The 25,027-nt window shown below is 39.8% G+C and overlaps 1 protein-coding gene and 1 non-coding gene across 7 annotated transcripts in view; one reads left to right on the forward strand and one right to left on the reverse strand.

Moving 5' to 3' along the window:
• Nucleotides 1-7,355: 7,355 nt before the first annotated feature.
• STK38L (serine/threonine kinase 38 like) overlaps nt 7,356-25,027 on the reverse strand; it is an 82,031-nt gene continuing 64,359 nt past the window's right edge. For all 6 annotated transcript variants that reach the window (XM_069585512.1, XM_069585507.1, XM_069585508.1 and 3 more), the window contains 11 exons: nt 24,825-24,947; nt 24,508-24,591; nt 19,776-19,899; nt 18,065-18,219; nt 17,604-17,706; nt 17,358-17,419; nt 14,888-15,005; nt 14,331-14,454; nt 12,850-12,945; nt 10,578-10,669; nt 7,356-10,473 (listed from right to left, as the gene is read on the reverse strand). In XM_069585512.1, coding sequence (XP_069441613.1) covers nt 10,346-10,473; nt 10,578-10,669; nt 12,850-12,945; nt 14,331-14,454; nt 14,888-15,005; nt 17,358-17,419; nt 17,604-17,706; nt 18,065-18,219; nt 19,776-19,899; nt 24,508-24,591; nt 24,825-24,947 — 1,209 coding nt within the window. In that variant the 3' untranslated portion in view covers nt 7,356-10,345. The remainder of the gene's footprint in view (nt 10,474-10,577; nt 10,670-12,849; nt 12,946-14,330; nt 14,455-14,887; nt 15,006-17,357; nt 17,420-17,603; nt 17,707-18,064; nt 18,220-19,775; nt 19,900-24,507; nt 24,592-24,824; nt 24,948-25,027) is intronic.
• Nucleotides 17,009-17,081, forward strand: TRNAS-GGA (transfer RNA serine (anticodon GGA)). Its single transcript has one exon. It is a non-coding gene; the product is annotated as a tRNA-Ser (tRNA).

Raw genomic sequence — 25,027 nt, forward strand, 5'->3', positions numbered from 1 at the left:
CGGAGCTCCTTCAACGGCTAATGGCAAATGGTTTATAAAGGGGAAAAACGGAATCTACGAATTCTGCGCAGCAGTCCTTGCCGACTGAGAAGTGGGCGCCCAGCGGTAGGCTGGGGGAGGCCACTCGCGGTCGCTGGGTGGACGGTCCCTCGTCAGCTCCTCTTCGCTGAAACGTCCGACCCTGGGCCCCGAAATGGGGCTGCGGCAATTCGAAAGCCGGCGGCGATGGCGGGCGTCAACCCCCACCTCCCGCTCCGGGGCGAGGATGCTCGGGGCGCCGAGCCGCACCTGTGCCGCAAGGGACGACCTCCGCCCCCGAGCCTGCCAAGGTGATGCAGGGTCGGAGAAGAGCCCCCGGCAAAGTGCGCCCACCTGGCCTCGCGCACCGGCCGCTCGCTCCAGGCCGGCCCGGTTGCCGCTCCCGCAGCCGGAGCCCCCGGCCCGCAACCTCACCTCTCGCCGCCGCCTCCGCTTCCGTCGCCATCGCAGGAGCCACCCGGCCGGCTCCGCAGCCCCGGAGCCCGCAGCATGGAGAGCCCCGGGCCAGCGCTGAGCCGGCCCGGGCGGCCGCCCCGAGGCGGGGCGCAGGCACCCGCGGGGCTCTGCCCGGTGCAGCGATGGCCCCACTGCAGCTCGGGGCTCAGGAGCTGGCGGCCGGGGGCTCGCCCGCCCTGGGGTCTAGCCGCCGCCGGGCCGGGGGCGGGAGAAAGGGCCCGCGCGGGGCGGAGTCACGGCAGCCCCGCCCGCCGACCCCGGCGGAGGGAGGCGAAGTGCGGGAGGCCAGCAGAGCAGCGCCTGGAGCCTCGCTGGAAACGAGCCTGTCTAAAGCAGGTTTCCCTCATCACTTCCAACTTCGTTGTCTGGTGTTCTGCAGTGTGGAGTTGTTCCCCTTGTGTGTGGGGACTGGAGTGGGGGGAGATTGTTCATTTTCTAAGTCATGTCCGACCCTTTGCGACCCCATGCTGCAGCACACCAGGCTTCCCTGTCCGTCACCAACTCCCGGAGCTTGCTCAAACCCATGTCCATTGAGTCGGTGATGCCATCCAACAATCTCATCCTCTGTCGTCCCCTTCTTCTCCTGCCCTCAATCTTTCCCAGCATCAGGGTCTTTTCCAATGAGTTGGCTCTTCGCATCAAGTAGCCAAAGTATTGGAGCTCGATCATCAGTCCTTCCAATGAATATTCAGGGTTGATTTCCTTAAGGATTGGCTGGTTTGATCTCCTTGAAGTCCCAGGGACTCTCAAGTCTTCTCCAACACCACAGTTTCAAAGCATCAGTTCTTCAGCGCTCAGCCTTCTTTATGGTCCAACTTTCACATCTCCAAAGAAGCTGTTTGACGTCCTGAGACAGTTGGGTAAATCCAGAAGCAAGATTCTTTGGGGACCACTTGTCAGCCCATCGTCATACGCGGAGTACGCTGGTTCGCTTCCCTCCCGTAGGACCCTAGGGTTCCTTGGTCACAGTTGGTCTTGTAGTGGAGGGAAGGAACAGCGGAGAAGACACCAAAGCTCTGCATCAGCCAGCCTAAAACTAATACTTTTCCTTCAAGACTCTCCATTACAGCGTCGTAACTAGCTGCTTTGTGTGTCCTGAGAGCTACTTAGGACGAGGGAGTTAGACGCGTGTTCCCAACAGCAGTAAGCAGACGCAGAGGAACTGATGCAGCCTTAAGTGGGTCTCGGACTTTATCCTGCTGGAGGTGGCAAGAGATGCCGCCCTCGATGACACACAAGGGGACACATCCCTAATCAAAAACCGTTGTGGAGTCCTGGCTTTGACTTGGAACTCCACCCGAAGTTCACCCACACCCACGTGTGCTGTCGGCTCAGAAAGAAAAATTCAGCAGAGAGCCTGACAGGCACTTTTAAGATCTGGCCTAGGTTTCCCTGAACATGCTCAAACCCTGGCTTTCCAAGACAAGTGTACACTGTTTTGAGGTGGTTTACCAAGATTTGAGGGCAGGGGGGTACTCTTAGACTGCACATGTGTTCAGTGCCACTTTGATGGTGAAGCGGAATTTCTAGGATCCTGGTCAAAAAGTACAGGGGCTTCCCCGGCAGCTCAGAGGTAAAGAATCTGCTTGCAGTTCTGGAGGTGCAGATTGGATCCCTGGATTTGGAAGATCCCTTGGAGAAGGAAATGGCAACCCATTCCAGTATTCTAGCCTGGGAAACCCCATGGACAGAGGAGTGCACAGGCTTCAGTCCATGGTGTAGCAAAGAACTGGACACAGCTTAGCGACTGAGCCCGGATGGTCAAGCTACAAACTTGCTGTCTTGCTTACAAAGTGTTTTTCCCTTTATCATCTCAGGTGAGCCTCACAACAACCTCTGTGAAGTGGTTGAACACCTATAATTCTTGTATTCTCAGTAGGCAAATAGAGGTTCAGAGATGAGTGTTTTGGCCAAAATCACTCAGTATACAGTAGAAGCCAGATGGTGAAAGTCAGATCTCCTCAGGAGTTCATACGCGGTATGATAAGCTTGCTGGTGAATCATCACAGTCCTCATTTCTTAGAAATGATGATTCACTTCCACCAAGAGCCTGAGAGCAAGAGCCGGGAATCCAGTACCTAAATGTGATGCCAGAAGTGTAACATACAAGAACAGACACACAGGATTTCTTGGGGCAAATCATTCTCATAGTTTAATGTGTGTTTCCCCAATTGTTCAAATTTAAAATCTGCTTTCAACTCTTTCTTTAAACTCTGGAGCTTTACTTCCTAAGTTTGTTTGTTTTTTTTTTTTTTTTAGAGTGGTTATATTATACCTCCTAGGATAAGTCAGAGATAGTCACACAATATCTTGACAGATGGATAGGAAAATCATCTCTCCTTTCCAACTAGTGGTCTTTTCATATTTTCTTCTTGAGCAAAATGTAAGAAAGTGATTTGAAACATAACTTGCAGAGTGCATGGTATAGTTCCTACCGGCCAATGTGGTTTCCTTCCCAAAAGCCCAGGAACAACTTTGCTTTCAGGAACCATTGCTAATCTTAGGGGGAATTCAGTTTGTTCATTAATTTTCTTCACTGCCAAATACTCAAGCAAGAACAAGACTGACATTAAGAACCATTGCCTAGCACACTATAAATTCCTATTCTTGTCAACCTCCTGCTGGGGTTGTAACAGTGCAATTTTGTTTGGAGGACCCTTTAAGTTCACATATATATTTCAGTTGGTCCAGAACAACAACAACAACAAAATCACCTGTTTCAGAGTATAGTTAAATTGAAGACCCCCATCTCCAGTGACATATAAGAATAAAAAACTACCCATTAATGAGCTCCTAAGTGACTGAGGAAATAATTAAATTATTAATATTTAAAACTTCTCTTTCTTCCCCGTCACTCCTCCACCCCTGACATTCCATGGAGGTTGAATACTGGGGAAGGTTCTTGGATTTGCTGAGCAGGTTGATGAGTGGAAATGCAGTTAGGAGTAACAGGGGGGCACAAATGTTTTTTGAGGGACTGACATGCCTCTAATGGGCTTCTGGAAAGGGAGAAAGCAGCTTGAGCTTAGCCCATGGAGGTGAGACGCAGAGAAGGTAATTGCAGGAGGGTATACTCATGAGAGGAGAAGGCAATGGCACCCCACTCCAGTACTCTTGCCTGGAAAATCCCATGGATGGAAGAGCCTGGAAGGCTGCAGTCCATGGGGTCGCTGAGGGTCAGACACGACTGAGCGACTTCACTTTCACTTTTCACTTACATACATTGGAGAAGGCAATGGCAACCCACTCCAGCATTCTTGCCTGGAGAATCTCAGGGATGGGGGAGCCTGGTGGGCTGCCGTCTATGGGGTCTCACAGAGTTGGACATGACTGAAGCGACTTAGCAGCAGCAGCATACTCATGAGAAAGAGCAGAAGTGGTGGTGGCAGCTGCCACCGGGAGTGGAAATTTGAGAGTATTTTTGAAGGGTATTTAGGAAGATTCACTGTGTAATGCAAACCCTCTTACATTATTTCCCTGGAAAATAACAACTTTAGCAAAGGCTATAGTTCGTTTCAATGCTTTTGGAGTTATGTATTTATTAAACATGAAAACATTTTGAGATTGGCCTTAGAGGGGGAGTAGGGCTGTTCACAAAATGCAGTTATTCATTTGTTCACAAATGCTTGTAGAGTGTCTACACTGTGCCAGGCATGGTGACAAGCACTGACTGCCGTACATCACCAACTGGACATCCATTACTTTATATAGATGTTTTCATAACAATCAGTAAGGCAGGTATTATTTCATTTTAGAAAAGTCCAACCAGTGTCCTTTTTCCTTTAGCTCAGTAGTTTCCCAAGTTGAATTGAGACTGTGCAGAAGTTCAGACCCACCCCCTGAAACTCTGCTTTAGTAAATCTGGGGTGAGACACCCTAAATCTTTATTCAAATAAGTATCCTAGTTGAGTCTGAAATAGTTGCTCCAAGTACTCTACTTCAGGGAATATTGCTTCAACTAGCCAAAAATGAATTTTCTTAAGCCTAGGTTGTTGCAAAGGATAACTTGTGTGTGTGTGTTTCTATAAGCCAGAGGACAGAAGTAGCAATAAACTAAAATCTCAAGAAAAATACAGGGAGAACAAAACTTAGAACAAGAGGGAATAGTTTACAGACATCTCTTTATATACGGAGCTATTGCTTCTTTTTTCCTTAGAGATTATGTATTTGTATATGTAAGTGTCAAAAGCTGAAGTAATTTTTATTTTTGGAGGTTTTGGACAGTCTTATATCTATGGTACCCTAGACCCTCCTCAGTCCTCTACTATATAGAACCATACTAGAGGAGTTTTCAAGTTCTGTCCATGATTAACTTACCTAAGAGGACAGGAAAGGCAAAGGACAATCTCCCTTTCCTGTTATGTATTTCTCCATTTGGCAGAGACTTATAAGTCATCTCAACATTTAAGGATTTGCTAAGGAATGCTTTAGAATGAACAGTAATAACTTTGTAATGGTTTTTAGCACAACCTCCTGAGAAATGTTTTGATTTCTACTAATCAAAGCCTATCTTCTCAAGTTAGACAAAGCAGTTGAGGCACTAGTGATGAGGCCAGTCATCAGGCCCACTGTTGCCTGGATCTTGAGAGGAAGTAAGTAGATGAGGATCCCTGTGACTGGTATAACAACTTTGTGGGAGATGGACCCGTGAGACGAAAGGCAGCTGGAAGCCTTGGCAGTAGCACTAAAAAGACCAAGCCCTGGTCACTGGACCAAACATCCACTGTTTGTATGATGTCCAGAGACCCACCCCTACTCCTGCTTCTCTGAAGGACAAGCAACCTAGGCTCCCAGTAGCTGAGCTATGGTCTGGCACAGTGGTCCTCAGTACTCCTATTTCACACGGGTCAGAAAAGGTGTTAATGGACCAGCCCTTCAGTTCATATGTAGGCAATGGCAGAATCAGTAACAAAACCCAAGTGCAGTGGCTTCAGTAAGAACCATTGGTATAAACCAGTGTGGCACCCTTTTGATTATCTTGGGGGTTAACTCCAATTTGGTTCTGGTGTCAGGTGGCCATGTGCTTTAGGGGAGCCTCACTCTGTACCAAGGATGTGAAGCCTGCTTAGTTTAAATCAATCAACAGACCAGGTACTATTGTAGGAATGGATGGATGGCATAATCAAGGCCAACAAAGTGGGGTTGGGGGGCAGGGTTCCTTGCTTAGAATGCTTCTGGAAAAGATTTTCCTTACTCTTAAAAAGAGGATGAACAATCTTTTTAAAAACTTTTATGACAATTTGATGCTTAGAGTCCCTGTAGCCATCCAGCCCTCTGAGAAAACAAGGCTAAGGACATCCAACACTCGGTTGACGACAATGTAGAAAACTAGAAAGAATCTCTGTTCTTAAAGACATTTTTGAGAGGCTAAATTTACTCTGGAAGGTCCCTATCTTGTGTCTTAGTTTTACACAAGATACTCATTTTCCTTATTTTTGCATTTTTACTTGCATCTTATACTTGCAGTCAAAAGCACCCAAAATACCAACTTGTTCACTGGCTTCCCATGTGTTTTTCTGAGGTCTAGAAGCATATCAGATAATTTGTCAAGGAAGTGTGCTCTGTGATCTGGGGAGTGGAAGGAGCCCCAGACTTGGTTCAAGAGCAATCTATTACCTGAGTTTGGGTAATTCACACTCAGATTCATGTTCATCATCTGTAAAATATTAGTAATTATGCTTATTTCACAGAGTAGTAGTAAAAACCAAAATCAGTAAGCTAAGTGAAAGCCTTTTGTAAAGCAATGTAAGTTCTTTTAACAACATGCTTTTGAAAGATCAATGTAGAATATCAAAGTTTGCTCTGAATTCCAAATTTTGATAGTCAGTGTTTTCACCATTTTGTCTTAACAACAGCATTACTAAAATTATGTCAGTCAGGGAACAGTTGGAAGCACAGCTAGGATGAACAGGATTCTGACTGGCTCTCTCTGAGACTGGCAGAAACAGTCTCGTGATCAATGATCGGTGTCTCCAATGGGACAGATGAAGCAGTACCTGGGTACCCAGGGCACTTATATCCCTAGTTTCCATTGCTATTTTGAGGCATATTTTCATTTCTACCTGCTAATTGATTAGTGGAGTAGCTGCATATAAACCTATACAACTATCTTGAGTGTTTAAACATAAGACAATTGAAACTTAAAATATTTATCCAATATGTTGTTCTTGATGTGATCTCTAAGGGTAAAAGTTGGATCCATTTACAAAGCAGGCTTTCTTGAGATTTGGGTAACATCTATGTCAAAATTCAAAAATATAACCAAAAAACCTCACCAACAAAAATATTGTAAACATAATCTTTATTCTTTTCTTACCTTCAGTGAAAAGTGCATGATGCCACCAAAACATTTCTTTGAAACTCAGTAACTGAACACAGAACTCAGTAGCCTGGTGATTATTTTTCAGACAACTGCTGAATAATTTATATTGCTTTAAAAATAACTAACATCTATTTTTATTACTTCAATCCGTTTTAAAGTAGCAATATTACTCTCATTTTTTCATAAAAATTTAAAATATCTCTAATAGTCCTAAGTGTATTGTATTTATATTTGTTCCAAGTGTTTGCTTCATTAAAATGTTCCAGAGATAAGTGCACTTCTACAGAGAAAACAAAATTTAAATAAAGACAAGGGGAAATATTCATGGTTGTAGCAAAATAGTTATTTTGAATGTTCTGACTCTTAGCAATTCAAAGAGAGAATAGAATGTGTTTTGTAGGCAGGGACCTCTCTATTGATTAAAATTTCAATCCATTTCTTTGTAGATCATTGATAGATGGATAGCTGTTTCTCCTACCAGTAGATACTGCTGGGTTGATTGTCTAAAGGTTTTCTACAATAAAACACCAACAATAAATGTACTTAAAAATATTGTAAGATTTACAGATCTACACAAAGATAACAGGTGTTTTAAAAAACAGAAAAGTATATTATCACAGAAATAAATGAAACCCTATCTTAACCCTAAGCAACCAGTTTTGAATATTCCATACTTGTTATTTTCCATTCAACTAATAGCTTATTAAATCAGATATATATTCCATTCAGTAAAGGCTGATAAGAAATTTCCTATTCTCAGATAGCATTATGCTTCAATAAATTTAAACATTTAAAGCCATGTTAATATGAAAAGCATAAAAGAAAAAAAACATAACTTGCTTTAATACAAAGGTTTTTTAATTAAAAAAGTCAAAGTCTACATTAAATCAGGAAATCAACAAATCTGAATTATACAAGCTTTCTATATACTTAGAAAAACCAAAAACACACAGTTTATAACAAAACTCTTTAATTCAAAATAGTCTAATTTAAAGAAAATGTCATTATGCTCTGTTGATTAGATAGGGTTTTGTCATTTAAATTAAATGGTTCACCTGAAATATGGGAAGTATATAATAGAGAAAATTCAAGCTCAAGGGTACTTTGCAAGTTATCTAATTTGCTTTATGAATCAAATTCTTAGCTTCCAAAGGGCAGACACAGTCTTTAATTGCTTTTAGATAGGCACTTAAGAAATGCTTTTGATGAGGAGGAAACCCCAAAGATTATGAATCACTCAACTCCAGGGAAAAATGAGTATCTTAACAAGGTAAACTTTTCATAACTGCCCTTCTGCTGCCAAGAAACCATAACTATCCCCAAGTTCTTCCTATTAATAAGAATGAAAGAAATGGAACCTAAAATGCTCTATTCCTATTCAGTTAAAAGGTAAACTTAGTAATTCAGCTGCTTTGTATCAATCTCTCTCTCTCCCTTGAATTAGTGAAATTTTTCAATACTAGAATAGTTACCATAGTAGAACCAGAGTATGTTGCAATTCCCTTGTATCTTACCCATTCACACTAGCAAAACATCCTTTTTGAAAAAAACAGTGGGGAAGGGGGGAATGAGAAAAATCTCGTAAAACTAAATGTAAGTTAGAGAGCTTTTAAAATTAGAGGCAGTTGTAATTAGAAAAACCAGAGCTAGGCAAAAGGAGATAACCCCCAAATTTTAATAGTTCTCTCTCCTAAATACTTGGTCACATGTTCCAGATAAGAAAAATGGAGATGAACTATTAGGTGAACGCATACTAAGTATCAAATAAATACTAGGAGGGAAAGGGGAGGAAGGAAGGAAGGAAGGTGGGGGGAGGGAAAGGAAGGAAAGGGAAGAAAGGGAAGGGGAGAACAGGGCAGGAAGAAAAAAAGCACAGAATGGCCTTACTGAAACACCATGGAGCTCCCTAGCAAGCAGGAACATTTATAAAAGCTTTTGTAATTCTGCAAAATGGTCCTATGCAATTCTTCCCCACTAGAAGAACATCTATACAAATAAATTATCGTTTTAGATTCTGATCACAGATCATTCGTAACAGTAATAACTGTTATCTAAAAAAGAAATTCCACTAGTTAACAGTTAAGACAAACATTAGGCCATTCTTTGATAAATTAATACTCCTCCACTATTACTGATGAAGCCAAAATCTCAGAGAGTCATTTTTAAAAGAAAATGTTGAGCTGGAAAAGACTATCACATTCTTGGGGGAATATCCAAAGAATTTGCTGCTGACATCACCTCCCCCATCCTCTAATCACAAGACCCCTGGCCTGCATTTATTTCCTTAATTTCATTTACAGTAACCACAGTGATGGAGCTAAACATGAACAGTAGTGCCCTTGAATGAGCTAGCCTCCATCAAAGATCTGAAGACAGCATTCCCGCAGGACAGTAAAATCCCCCATAGCTGTGAACATCCACTCTGTTCAGGATCTTTGGTACATTTGGAGTATAAGAAAATAATGGCACAATAATACAAGTACTATCAAAGGAAAATTTTTCATCAAAACAAATAAAAGTTAACCAGCCATGATATGTAACAACTTTCTAGAAAACCAAAGTAAATAGCTCTTTGTTCTCTACAAGTTCATTTACATGATCAGAAGTTTGACGTTTAAAAAAATAGTTTAATAAAAATACACTAGTAGTTCTACAAGCAGCCTTCAAGGTCATTTCAATTCAACTCACCATAATCAAATTAAAATAATGCCATGTCCTCTTATTAAAAAAGAAGTCCTCTTGTCACAAGAAAAGCAACTTTACATTTTATATGATACAGTACATCTCCCTATGAGTATACAGAATACATGTATAAAGGTCATCAGTATTTCTGAATGCAAAGTAAATATATTAGTGGAGTGCTTGAGTGAAGCTGTTCAACTTCCTCCTTATTCAAAACTTGTTACTCCCTACTGTGGAGTTTGTGTAATAACATGATGGTAAACTTTATTTTTTAAATAACCCAGTGTATTTCCTTTTTAAAATGCCTTAAAACCATTCCAGAAATTGTCTTCATATATATTCTATAGATGTCCAAACCAATAGGGCAAGTGTTCTAATACCAGCTATGGAAGATGGCTTTTATTGATTATCTAGACCCATAAGGTGTGCAGTAAAACAGCCAATACTGCAGTGTTACCTACAGGTTAGCCTATGTTGCTTTAAATGATATGTGTTTCTCCTGAATTGATTAGAGGTGTTACAGTACAAAGCCACGGCACACACAGGCGGAATGGACCTTAATATGCGTGTAGGCAGTGCAGTTAGAAAGGGATGTACATTTCTTTTATTCCAGTACCTTCATATAATAAAGTTACCAAAAATAATATTAAAAAAAGAAAAAAGCCAGCTGGCACTGCCAACCAATTCCTGTAGTAGTCTTCGAAATCCTAATCCTGTAGAATTTCCTCTTGTAGTCAGAAGCACCACCGTCGTCAGGAGTATTACAGTGTATTGTTACCTACGCCAAGCAAGCCTGGTGATGCGGCTACCTGAGTTCTCTTGGTTGTGAGTCAACGTGATCTTCGTTCATAATTTCCCAGCCTTCATGTAGGTGGGGATAGAGCCACGCTGAGTCAACCCTTCAAACCTTTTATAGGTATAATTGAGAAAAACCCAGTCTTTGGATTTGTAGTCCGGTTCCGTGGTGTTTGGCACTGGAAAGATAGAAAAATTAACCAAGACCAAAGGAATTTCATTAATGAAATATGTTATCACTTTCATAGACTTTTAAATGTGGTTAACTGTGAGACTGTCTTACCTGGTTGTAAAATATCAGATTCAGGAAAGTCATCGAAATTTGATGTATCGTCAATGCTTTTGATTTCTATAGGGATTGCTGCTGGCCTTTCCCTGTAAAATAGTATTGAGTAACCATGGTTAAGTTTTCTTGAATTCAGTTTTCCAAAGCTTAATTCTACTTGCAAATTCTACATGCTGTTCTATAGATATTAGAAGAGCCAAGGAAATTTATTATGGATTTGAAATTTCTGAAGTTAAGTGGATTTCATAGCTGAGTAGAATTTTCTTATTAAAACATTATCATTTACTTGGAATTTTTATTTCTTTATACCAAGACTTTTTCCATGCTGTTTCTTTTTTTAAAGAGGAAAAACAATAGTTAATGAAAGGGAAAGGAGAACAGAGAATTTTATTTAAAAAATTTAATCATTCTATAAAGTACCCTAAACATTGTTGGGATCAGAATCCAACCTAATTAATTTAGGAATAGAATTCTTCTAGTAGAAGATCTACCACTTCATAAGTCAAGTCATTTGGGAAAATAAGAGGCTCAAACGGTGAAGGGACTACATGTTTGTGATGAAATCTGAACCCAAAAACTTCTCAGTCATATAAATTTTAAGGGAACTGGGGGCATTAGGTTAAAAAAATAATAAGTCACGAAAATGTTTTTTTTTTTATCATGCTAAAACTAGTTTAGGAAATTCATCAATTTTTATTGCTTCTATTTTTTCAGCAAGTACTTATTGATCTATTAGGTGATAAGTGTACAAAATTGTGTAAAAACACATTTATATTTCCCCCAGAATTATTCTAACCTATTTACACTTAATGTACTAACTTAATAAATTTATATTAGTTTAGTGTAAAAAAAATATAAACTCTGGTGCCCTAATGACCTTAGACATTGTGACTCTTTCCGCATATAAAACCAGGAGACTGGACTGGTAGTCTGTAAGCGTTCTTTCAGCTGTGACAAGGGGGAATCATGTGACAGTTCTGCTCAATGAGATGGCACATGGACAGTAAAATGCAGCACAGCAGTTTACAGTCAGGACTCTAGAATCACACCGCCTGGGTTCAGTTCCAGCCAGATCACTTACTAGGTGAGGCACTAGTAAGGCAAATTACTTCTCTGTGACTTAGTTTTCTCATCTGTAAAATGGGGATAATAATAATACCAATTGTACAAGGCTTATTATGAGGATAAGATGAGCAGTGTACATAAAGTACTTACAACAGTGCTGGACATACAGTTAACAGTCCCCCCAAATATACCTACTGCAGAATCAGGAAGAGTGTCTAGCACATTGTAGGGGCTCCCGTGAGGGGACACTTAGTTGTCTTAAGTGGAAAGGGGGGCTGGCGAGCCTAGGCAAGGCAGGACTGAGGGTAGGGAGGCCAGAGAGGTGAAGAGCATTTTCATCAGAATGAAGAGCAAATGACAATGCCCTAGGGTGGGAGGAATGGGGCAGGAACCACACAAGATGCAGCTTCTACAGATGATGCAAGAATCATATCCCAAGATCCTGAAAAGCAGGGAAGGACCCTTAGAATCACTCTCTAAGTACAAAGAGAAGGAAGGAAATGGCACAATCAGATTTTTTTCTGAACTGTTGCTGTGTGGGGGAGAGACCAGAACTGCTGAAGACAGTATGGCCACAAAACGAATAAAGGCCAATGCTCACAACAAACAACTCTAAGCCAGTTCTTAGAAGTTACCTGCATTATTTAACTTCTCTCACAATGCGGGAGACCTGGGTTCGATCCCTGGGTTGGGAAGATATCCTGGAGAAGGGAAAGGTTACCCACTCCAGTATTCTGGCCTGGAGAATTCCATGGACTGTATAGTACATGGGTTTGCAAAGAGTTGGACACGACTGAGCGACTTTCACTTTCACAGTGTTTATAAGAGGGACTGTATATTCTTCAAAACTAATAAAGGAGACACAGTATAGAATACGAGAGGACAAAAACAGTTATACAGTGTCAAATGTAATTACATCTTTGTTGTGCTAACAGCCTTCATCATGTAACTTTGCATATCAAAATCTCAACAGGGGCACAGTATGTGTTTGTTTCTTAAAGTGGATGTTACATAAAATGAGTCATTTATCTATAGCCACTACAGTCTCACTCATTTATATAATCCAGAAAACACTAACTTATCACATGACCACAATGTTACCTCTTGTATTTAATCTATCAGAATCAGAGATAAATTAATCACCAAATCTAGTAGAAAGTTTTCACTCACACAGCCTTATCCCACTCTAAGCCTGTAAACATACCTGATGTGCCCCCAGTCGACACCTTCAAAAAAAGGATGACTTTTTATTTCTTCTACTCCACTATTCCCAATTCTATTTTCAGAATCAATACAAAACCTAGAAAATGGAAACAGAGAAATTATAATATGCAGACTACATCTCAAGTACTCTGCGTTATTTCAAACACTTCATCTTTTTTTCTGTTTACTGAAGTTAACTGTATTGTGAGAAATGTGAGGAAAAATAGAAATCACCTGTAACTTCACTATTCATATGTAACTATTGTAAACAGTTTGAGGCCACATTCTTCCAGTCTTTTACTATAATTTCAAAAATATGGTGTTGATAAGGAGTTTCCATTATTATTTTTTTTCACTTAATATACTGAGAACATTTCCCAAAGTCATTTAAGTATTTTTCTATACATTTTTTTCCTAAAGTTTACACATGGAAACACTACAATTTATTTAGCTAGTCCACCATTGCCAGACATTTAGATGATTTTTAATTTTTCATTACTAAAAACACTATCTAGATAACATAATATACCCTAAATCTTTATACACATCTGATTATCTGCATATACAAAATTCCTAGAAGTAGAATTGCTAGGTCAAAGGTCAAAGACAGTTTGAACATTTTTTTTTAATAGGATGCTACCAACTGGCTGTTCCCACACTGTCCCAATTCATATTCCTTCTAGGAATCCACAATAGAACCTAAACACTTCATCTTAGTTGAGAAAAAGAATGGAATCTTTTGCTTAGAAAAGGTTTCATACATAGACTTCTTTTTTAATTGGGGGCTAATTACTTTACAGTATTGTGGTGGCTTTTGCCATACATTCACATGAATTAGCCACGGGTGTACATGTGTTCCCTATCCTGAACCCCCCTCCCACCTCCCTCTACATCCCATTCCTCAGGGTCATCCCAGTGCACCAGCCCTGAGCACCCTGTCTCATGCATCGAACCTGGACTGGTGATCTGTTTCACATACGATAATATACGTGTTTCAATGCTATTCTCTCAAATCATCCCACCCTCACCTTCTCCCACTGAGTCCAAAAGTCTGTTCTTTACATCTGTGTTCTTTTATCTGTGTCTCGCATATAGGGTCATCATTACTATCTTTCTAAATTTCATATATATGCATTAATATACTGTTGGTGTTTTTCTTACACAGATTTTGTGATATGAACTGCTACTGAGAACTTATTTTCCCTTTCTCTTTAGGGGATAAAGTCATTGTAATCCAACAGGAATGACCTCTGAAATAAGACTTCTTCCCTCTTCTTAACTCTTTTTTTTTTCCCCTGAATATTACCTTTTAAGAATCTGCATTAGAAAAAACCAAAATGCCTTTTCTTTACCGAGTCCTTTGACTGTATAGATCAGTGATAGTCTTTTTCCTCCCACAAAACTGAAATAGGCAATTTAATCTTTTAGGTCCCTGTGAGGCCTTAAGATACCATAACCTCTTTAAGAGATTTACCTACTAACCTAAGAATTAAGTCCTTGGCTTTCTCAGATATAGGCACCTCTGGAGGAAATACCAGAGTTTCTTTCCAGTTCATCACTTTCCTGTATGTTTCTTGAGGTGTTTCAGAGCAGAAAGGTGGATATCCTAAGTATCACAGGAAATAAGGTTTCATTAGCCTTTATGGTCAAATTTGCTGCACCTACTACCTACATGTCACAAAAAAACAAAATAGCACTGAGCACTCTACTTAACAATAAAAAAAACACCACCATTCATCCATTTACAATAAAATGGCTTATAAAGTCAACAAAATAAAGGATTTAAAGCATTGCCCCTCTTTCACCTAAAAGGTCACGCAGATACAATTTAGATACCTGGGAATTCTGGTTAAATGCCTCCTTCCTGACACAGGATCCCTAGAGAGCTCACTGGTATTTATCATTGTGTATTTAACATTGGGGGATGTCAGAAATCAGCTTAAAGAGTTCAGATATTTTAGCCCATAATATCTACAGTATGTTCAATCAGTGGTGCTCTGATTTACATGGAATGTACATAAATGAATAATAAAACATACCTATTAGCATTTCGTACATAATTACTCCCAAAGACCACCAGTCACACAATTTGTTGTAACCAGTCTGCATGAATACTTCTGGAGCAATGTAATCTGGTGTCCCAACTGTTGAATATGCCTGCAAAGGAACAGCTTGTCAAACCAGTGTCCTCAATATATATATATATTTTTTTTTTTTTTGAAAGATCTGAGTATGGCTCACTACTAGAAAAACTAAAATATACAGAAGCTAATTTTGAATCTAGTATGTGTTTTGCATGTTTATCATGTATAAGGCTTAGTGAAAGGCATGGAGTCAGATAACATGTTAAGACATGATTTCTGTTCTTAAAGAGCTCAACTAAGTTATTTATGTATTCAGTCCTAAATCCATTCCAAAAAAGAATAAAAAGGGTGTGTTCAGTCGGCCTGGCTTCTCCACTCTATACTTGCTCTCAGGCAAGTTATTCAGCCTTTTTGAGCTTCAACTTCTGCTTACATAAAACTGGACTAATAATTCCTGCCCTCACAGAGTAGGTATGAGGATGAAACAAGCAAAGGAATGTGTCTGTAAACCACAGCGTCCCATATAAAGATCAGTTATTTTCGTTATAAACTCATTTCCAGGGTACTGCTTATCTATTAGAAAGCAATGCAGTTTTTCATTCTTAATTCATATAAAATCTTACAAAAAACTTTCTTTAAGGCAGCAATTTTCTATTACAGGTAGTACTCTAGGGGCCATTTGAAAATGTGTAGCAGCAGATTTTGACATTTCTATATCTGGGGAAGGACATGATTGGCATTTAGTGGCAGGGGATATAGTCTCTAAAGGAATTTCCTGCCCCAAACACCAAGGTCCAGTCTGTTTCATCACTGGAAAATACTGATGTGAGTCATGATGATAGTCACAAGAATAGTAAAACCTGCACATGAGTAATGATTGTGAATACTCTGTAATTAGGGGGTACAAAATCTCCACCATAGTTTTAGGCGGTATTCATATTTCCCTTTAAAAGCAGGAAATACTGCAATTCTTTCCTCAATCATAAAATCTGATCTAAAAGTAACACACTTAAAAGCAGAAATAATATTCTGTCATTAATGCATAGCTCAAAACATTTAAAAAATATTTTTGAAAACTTTAAAACACCAAAGTGTTTTACAGGCAGAAACAGTTTACTTGGACTAATGAGAGAATGAGCTCAATGATGCAAAGGTCATTTTATCTGCTTTGAGAGGGTACCAGACTCTTGCCTTTCAGTCTGTTTACCTTCCTGAAGGACTGCTGAGTGAGTTTCCCTTCATCACTTGGCAGAATTTAACAAATATTTATAGATATCTGTCGGTATGTACCAGGCATTGTATAAGAAGTTAGGAAATTAAAGTCAAAAGGCACATTCATAACCTTGACAATGTTCACAGGATAAAAGGAAAGAGGAAAAGGGACAAATGATTCTAATATTTGCCAAGTAATGGAAGAGAAAGCTTGTAGGGTTAAAAACCGACAGTGCTGTTGGGCATTAAAGGAGTCATTACGTTTATTTGCGGTAAAGTCTGCTTTTCAACTCTATTTTATTGCAACACTGTTAACACGACAACAAACTTTATGTTTACTTTGTCTATAAAGTTCTTAGAAACACAATAACCTTACTTATGCTGACTGATATTTGTTGTATCAGGACAGGTAGGGAAAATAGAAACATGAATATCACTCAGCATTTACCTCAATTTACACTCATCTCTCAGGCAGTGCTAGAAATAAAGAAACCCGCCTGCCAATGCAAGTAGACAGAAAAGACACAGGTTCGACCCCTGGGTTGGGAAGATCCCCTGGAGGAGGGTATGGCAACCCACTCCAGTACTGGAGAGTCCCATGGACAGAGCAGCCTGGCAGGCTACATACAGTCTACATGGTCGCACAGAGCCAGACAAGACTGAAGTGACTTAGCACGCTCACACAACTCATCTCGGTGAGTTTCATAGAAAGTGCTAGTTCTGGTAAACAGACAAATACATAATCAGAGATATGCTTGATAAAATACTCTGAAGTGAAATCATAAAATATAAAAGTGGCATTTTCCGTTATAGTAATGGAAATGTTACAGAAAAATTAAGAAAACTATACGATCTCAGAGGGCTTTCCTGGTGGCTCAGAGGTTAAAGCGTCTGCCTGGAATGCAGGAGACCCGGGTTCGATCCCTGGGTTGGGAAGATCCCCTGGAGAAGGAAATGGCAACCCACTCCAGTACTCTTGCCTGAAAAATCCCATGGAGGGAGGAGCCTGGTGGGCTACAGTCCATGGGGTCGCAAAGAGTCGGACACGACTGAGCGACTTAACTTACTTACTTACTATACGATCTCAGAACAAGCTCTATCACTGCTAGGAAGTAAGAACTAATTATTGTGAAGCTCTAAATAATAAAACAAATACCAAATGAGATTTTAGAGCCAGGGCCCAAAATTCTTTCTTCCAAATGTGGCTACTTACCAGTTGTCTCCTATTCTTCTTCCACGTTTCTGCTTTCCTCTTTGAGTTCATGTTCTGGAATGCTAATTTCAATGAGACAGAATTGTAATTATGAGGGAGAAACTTACTAAAAAACAAATTCACATACATGCATTGAAAACACACCAGTTTAAGGGTTGAGGAGAAGGAGAGAAGCTTCAGTTCTCAACAGTCCTGGATTAAACCAGCTGGACTACTTTAACTCGAAAAAAAAAAAATCCAACTTACAGAAGTCACTTGGTGGATTGTGGGTAAGATTTCTGTAGAATTCAGTCCTATGAGCCTTCTTTAATCCCGTGCACAAACCAAAATCAGATAATTTTACATGACCCTAAGGAAAAAAAGGAAAAACCTCATAAAATCATTAGAGACAAAAGGCTTACTTAAAACTCTTCTTCTAAATGCAATCATAAAAATTCTTAGCTTAGAACTCCTACAGGTGAAATGCAAAATTATCAATATTTGATGTTGATTATTTTAAGAAGGAGAAAATGGAAGATGATAAAAAGACAGCCAATTTTCCCTTGATGTCATTTCACTTCAAGGGCTCTCTCCTACTGTACCAGTTTATGAAATAATGTAGGTTAGCAGTCATATAAATTGCAGTTGCCCATTTCCAATCACAAAATCACCTCTGTTACAGCATAAAACAATCAGTGACCTAGTAATTCACCAGTTTATTCACATGCCTTGGCATCTAACAAAAGGTTGTCTGGTTTAATATCCCGATGGATGAAACCCAACTGGTGGATCGCATCTATTGCCAGAACAGTCTCTGAAATGTAGAACTGTGTTTCTTCTTCTGTCAAAGTATCCTTCTTCATTAGCAATGTCATCATGTCACCTAAGTAAAGGAGAGTAAGTACCCTGTATTAGTAACATCTCAAAAGGGGGAATGTTTTGTAAAAGATGTCTTTGTAATATACAACATAAGCCTCATTTCTGCATTTTATGATCCACCCAGAGTACTTCTAACCATCTCTAGGGCCAAATAAAAAAAAGTCTCATTAAGGAGAAGTTTCATGACATGTAATGGTTTTAAGGTAGAAAATATGTGAAATCAAATCACAGCAGAACTGATCATGATATAGTATCTACCATTCAACATCCAGAAATAAGTTGCTGAGGAAAAGATATCAAACCGGGAAAATGAATGCATGTAAGCAGATCTGGAAATGGGATATATCCTTTCAAAGTCGAGTTTCAAAAGCACTCAGCACTCTTTGGGCCAACAAAGATAGGTCATTATTCCACCAAGAGGGTCACTTCTAGACATTCTTGTTCCCAGGAAATTTTGCTCTTTTACAAGGGACAAAGAAGAAACACTGGTAAATTTACAACTCAAAATTGACAACTGTTAATATTTTTCATGGTGCTTCAAGTCTTTAAAAAAAAAATACCATGCAAATTCTTCATCTTCTGTTTCCATTCCATTCCCCTTCCCCTTTTTGTTGAGTTGCCATTATCATGGATTTGCTTTGGTGTGTATTCTTCCAGCTTATTTTTGAAATGTTTTCAGATGCATATATATTAATCTATGAATTTAGAGTCTTTTTATGGTTTTTAAAATTATATGTGATATCAACTGTACATATAATTCCACAGCTTGCTTAATCTCTCTTAATTTCTGAGATCTTACTGTTGAAACAAATACAGCTCCTGACTTTTAACTACTGTAAAATATTTAATGACATAATTATGCCATGTTTTACTTATCCATTCTTCTACTGATGGACAGTTACCTTGCATCTAGGGTTTCACTCTTATGACACTGCTGCTATGAGGCCTCTTGTGCACACGTGGGGAAGAATCCCTGACTGTAGCACACATGCCTTTTTAACTTTCCTGGCATCTCTGAACTGCTCTCCCCAAGAGTCAGAGATTCCTCTGCACAGATGAGAGGCCAGGTTTCCCCCACGGCCTCATCAGACTATTAATGTTTCTACCAATCAGATGGTTGAATATGAAATGGAATCTCATTCTTGTTTTAACTTGCATTTCCCTGAATATGAGTAAAGCGGAACATTTTCTTACTTTTTGTAGACCAACTAGAGTTCTATTCCTTACACTGCCTATCATTTGCCCACTGGGTTGTCTGTCTTCTTCTTTGATGACTTGTTCTGAACTCTAGACTTGCAAAGATCTAAAAAATTATATATAGTAAACAGAATAATAATATTTAAAATGTGCCAACTTTATCATTTCTTCAAAACAATCTGATTTGCGGTTCAAATTAGTATTATCGTGGGAGGAATGATTAGAAAATTATGACTGTGTAAAACCTCAGAGCCAGAGGTATAAAATATCCCTAGCTTACTTATTTATATAATCAATAAAATCATAGTTAGATATAAAGATGTGCTTGTGTTGGCCTGTCATTGCTATTACGTTTGCTTTTACCTCCAGGGAGAAATTCCATGATTAGATAAAGGTTCCTCTTGTCTTGAAAACTGTAAAACATCTTCACCACCCAGGCACCATCTGCTTCTACCAAAATATCTCTTTCTGCTCGGATATGGGCCACCTGGACGAATGTATTTTGAAAAAATAATTGTAACACGTTACACATTTTTCAAGCTTACTTCTTAACAATTACCATATTCTCATTAAACATGAAGAAGTTCAGGAAACAGTTTATTTTAGCTGATATCTTTAGGTCTGAAGAGGTGGGGTCACAAAGGGAAGCTGAGAGTTTTCAGATAGAAAAATGATTAGTCTAAGGATTTTCTAACCAGAACCTTCACCTAACCAAGGATCTTGGCTTCGTCAAATAAATTTAGGGTCCTGGTCTGACTTTTATTAAAAGTTAAATAGTTAGCAATGCCCTATGATTGGTATAACAAAGTCAGGGTGCTCAACAAACTATTTTTAATTGTTACCAGTCCAACAAAGGGCCTAACTTGGCCTTTAACTACTAGGTTGTTTTAAGAAGTTGAAACATTTATAATAATTTTATATTATTTTATTATAATAAACCTTTGTAATATCCAAAAACATGATCTACAGCAAATTCTTATATAACTTTTTGGGATTTTGCTACTGACTTTTGTCAGACACATAATTACTACAGTTACTATTAAATGAATATTTTGGAGACTGAAAAACTTTATGAACTGAGTGATTTATGGGGTTGGTACAGTTAATTTTCAGATGTTTTCCCACTGATACATCTATACATTCTTTCTTCAAATTTGATTAACAACAGAATATTTGATTTTATGCTTTTGCTACTTTCATTGTGCGCCATTATGGACTCTGGCCTAAAGCACATGAGGATACAGATTTTGTAAACCTTTTCTTGATAACAAAATATGATCTGCTTAAAATAACTGAGATTACTGTATCACGGTCTGATACAGTAAATGCTCTAAGATCAAAATCAACGCACAAGAATAAACATTAAAAACCTGTTTTCTGGCATCAAAAAGCTTAAAATTTCTTTTAAACCTGTTTCATAAAGTGAAAAATTATACTGAAATTCCTACCTACCACCTTTTACAAAAAGCATTTTGAGATGGTAAAGGGAAAACAAACTCTGGTGCTGCCTCTGGTGTTGTCAAGATAACGACATCATTAACTTGGCTTGATTAATCATTTTTAAGTACCTTAAAGCCAGATTACAGGCACGTTTTCAAAATGGACCTAGGTTTCTATAGTAGAGGAAGTGTCATGCATAGCAATCTGGAACCACAACAGTGGGGAGATATGTTAGTCACTTCAGTCGTGTCCAACTCTTTGCAACCCCAAGGATGGTAGCCTGCCAGGCTCTTCTGTTCATGGAATTCTCCAGGCAAGAATACTGGAGTGGGCTGGCATTTCCTTCTCCAGGGGAGGGATCTTCCCAAGCCAGGGACTGAACCTGGGTTTCACACATTGCGGGCTGATGCTTTACTCTCTGAGCCACCAGGGAAGCGGGGAGATAAGTTGCTATTTAATCTTGCAGAGTCGTTAGCATTCAAGTAAATGTGATAAAAACTTAAAATAATAATATATTAGAATTAAGTGGGAAAAACATTTTCTAAAATGAAATTCAATGATGACAAAAGCAGATTAATTTATATAGGGGAAAAAAACAACCCCAAAGTGCAAAACAGACTTGATGTTGGACTACAGTGAAGATTCTTCTGCAAAAATTCTAGACCAGGGCTGCCCAACAGAAATAAATGCAAACCATGCGTGTCACTTTAAGTTTTCTAGTAGCCACACAAAAGATAAAAAGAAATGGGTGGAATTATTTTTAACAATACAGTTTTTGTAACCCCTATATATCCAAATGTTATCATTTCAGCATGTTATCAACAGAAAAATTATTGAGCTACTTATTTATACTCTTTTTTTGAGGGAGGGGGGACACCAAGCCTTCAAAAATTTGGTAGGGCATTTTCCTTTGCACAGCATATCTCGGTTCAGACTAACTACACTCAAGTGCCAGCAGCCACACGTGGCCAGTTACGTAAAGACTATGGGCTGGAACTCACTTCTGCCTTTAGTCTCTCCTCTAAAACTCAATCCAGGACTAATCCCATATGGCTTAGTTAGAAGTTTCCCGTTTATCTCCTAATCTCGGAGGCTCTACATCTTGACCCAGATGTTAATTCCCATCATTATCTGTAATTCTCGAACACATCTCAATATCTGACCTCCCTTGCCTTCTAACCTTTTCCTTGTAGATCAGCCTGTGTTCAACAAAACCCCTGCCACCGCATCTCTGGACGTTCCTGTCACTTTCTCATCCTGAAAGCAGGCTGTCTGCAGAGAGTCCTGTCTTCCTGGAGAGTGAGTGGTCAGGAATGACCTGCTTTCCCCATCTTTTCTACACTAGAAAATGACACCATCAAGCATCCCATTCCCAGGTACAACTCTGGGAATTATCCTTGATTCTTCCCTCTTTTCTCACGGTCCTTGCCCCTCCTCTCCCTCCCAATATAGAGTACGGCTCAGAAAATCCTGCTGGCTCTTCCATGAGATCATACACTTCATCTGCGACTTTTCTTCCACTTTACTGTTGTAACCCTGTCCTATTGTGCAGGGCTTCCCAGGTGGTGCTAGGGGTAAAGAACCTGCCTGCCAGCGCAGTAGACATAAGAGACTCAGGTTCCGTCCCTGGATTGGGAAGATCACTTGGAGGGAATGCAACCCACTCCCATATTCTTGCCTGGAGAATCCCATGGACAGAGGAACCTGGTGGGCCACAGTCGATAGGGTTACAGAGTCAGACACAACTGAAGCAACTGAGCGTGCACGCACTGTTGTGTAAGTCACAGTCACATCCTGGCTGCCACTGCTACACAGTCTCCCAAGTGTTCTCCCTGCGCCAACTCTTGTTTGTCCTGCCTGCAAGCCATCTTTGTCAAGCATCCAACAGACACATCAATTCTCATTTAAGCAAAACAGTGTCTTCCCACTGCATCTGGAGTGGGACCCACACACCATTTCTCGACCATCAAAGCTCTGTGTGATCTGCTCCCTGCCTCCCTCTCCCACTTCATCTCCCACCACTCCTCCCCTCCTTGAATTCTAGCCGCAGTGGCTTCTTTCCATCTCTAAACAGACCAAGATTCTTTTTGTTGCAGAGCCTCTGGATCTTCGTTCTACCTGATTATAGGTCTCACTCTTTCTCGTCAATATTCTCTTTGCAGAGAACCTTCCCTCATCTAATTCTTTCTCCTAAAGCCAGGTCATCTGCATCACTTTATCCTTTTGTAAAATTTGTCTTGATAGTACTCGGCAGACCTGACTATTTCAAACAGCTGTCTGCTCATTTCCCCTACAACTGTCAGTGAATAAGATTTAGGTTTCGCCTGTTAATCACTGTATTCCCAGAACCTAGAATAGTATCTGACACATCATAGGCACCTAATAAATACTTGTTGAATGAATGGAACAGAAATAAAGTGAAATAATGCAGTGAAAATTCAATTGGGCCGTATTTAAATGAAAAATCAGGATCATACTGTTATGATAACAAAGTTAGTTTAGGTGGGACTAACAGTGCAGTTCAGCTTTAGGTCCAGGGAGGCACCATCTCCCTCTGCATCCTCACACTGCTGAGTCTTTGACTAGCACATATACTCACTCAGGGTTCTAACAATGTCTACTCAGGTGGATGCATAAATTAATGGAACAACAACAATCGATGTCTTCAGATTCTTGGTCACCCCAAAATTCCACCAAGTCACAGGAAAGAGGGAGAGAGCTCAGGAGTACAATTGGAGGGGTTACAGATTTTGAGTGTTAGAGTGTTAGTCGTTCAGTCGTCTCTGACTCTGTAAACCATGGATTGTAGCCCGCCAGGCTCCTCTGTCCATGGAATTCTCCAGGCATGAATACAGGACTGGGTAGCCATTCCCTTCTCCAGGGGATCTTCCTAACTCAGGGATCAAACCTGGGTCTCCTGCACTGCAGGCACATCTTTTACCATCCAAGCCACAAGAGGGGCCCTTTACAGATTTTGAAATATGTGTAATAAAATCAGCAAATTCTTAGGAGACTGGTTTGCTTATTTGATAGATAACAGGGACTGAGGGTGCTGAGAACTGTCCTTTACTTTTACTGAAGTCAGAGAAGAAGGTATTTTGCTGTGAAATGAAGGTTCGTGTCCTCTCTGAAAATTCCTATGGTGATGCACTAAACCCCACTATGACTGGATTTGGAGACGGGGTCCTCTAAGGAGGTAGGTTTAGTGACGTCATAAGCAGGAGGGGTTAGTGTTCTTATAAGAAGAGACTCCAGGGAGTCACTCTCTGCCCTCTGCACACACCAAGGAAAGGCTATGTAGGCACTTGGTGAGAAGGCTGCTGTGTGCAAGCCAGGAACAGAGGTCTCACCAGAAATGAAACCCTGCCTTGCTCCTGGACTTTCAGCCTCCAGAGCTATGAGAAAAGAAATTTCTGTTGTTTAAGTCACCCAGTCTGTGGTATTTTGTCATGACAGCTTGAACACACAAGCTAGATTATGAATTTGGAAGAAATTTTAACCAGAGAGAAACAATGAAACAGGCTACCAAAAAATCTATAATCAATCAAGTAGTAAGATGTGTAGCTTTCTCTTTCTTAAAATCCCAGTTTTAACACTTACTCTAACACCTCGCCAGTGGATGTTCCTTTGGTTACATGTGCTAAAGAACTCTTACCTGCTCTTTTTCAAGCATATCAGCTTTTCTCAATATCTTCATTGCATAGATATGGCCTGTATCTTTCTTCTGGACCAGCCGCACCTTGAATGTAAAAATTATAGCACAAATTTCTGTCACTGCTATTTATTTAGGGGTGAAAGGTAGGCTCCTTTAAAGAAAGCAGTGCTGTAGTTTGCTGTTGCTGGTTATTTTAGAAATTCTATTAAAATTACACTACTTTAATACACATTTTAACCCATTACACTACTTACATATGAAGCTACTATCTTAAGATACATATTTTCAATAACAGCGACTTTAAAAAAGAAGCACACCTCTCCGAACGCTCCTCTTCCTATAACTTTCAGAGACTCAAAGTCATCCAGGCCAAGTCTGGTCCGCTTGAGCCGTAAGAACTCTGTCTCCTTGCGAGCATGCTGTGATCGGCGTAACTTTTTCTATTAAAAAAGAACATTTTAGGAAGACGATTTTTAAAATCAGATTGTTTCAAAGGAAGCCTATAGTGTTAAAAGAAGTG

Source organism: Ovis canadensis, chromosome 3, assembly GCF_042477335.2.
Source record: "Ovis canadensis isolate MfBH-ARS-UI-01 breed Bighorn chromosome 3, ARS-UI_OviCan_v2, whole genome shotgun sequence".
Classification (NCBI taxonomy): Eukaryota; Metazoa; Chordata; class Mammalia; order Artiodactyla; family Bovidae; genus Ovis; species Ovis canadensis.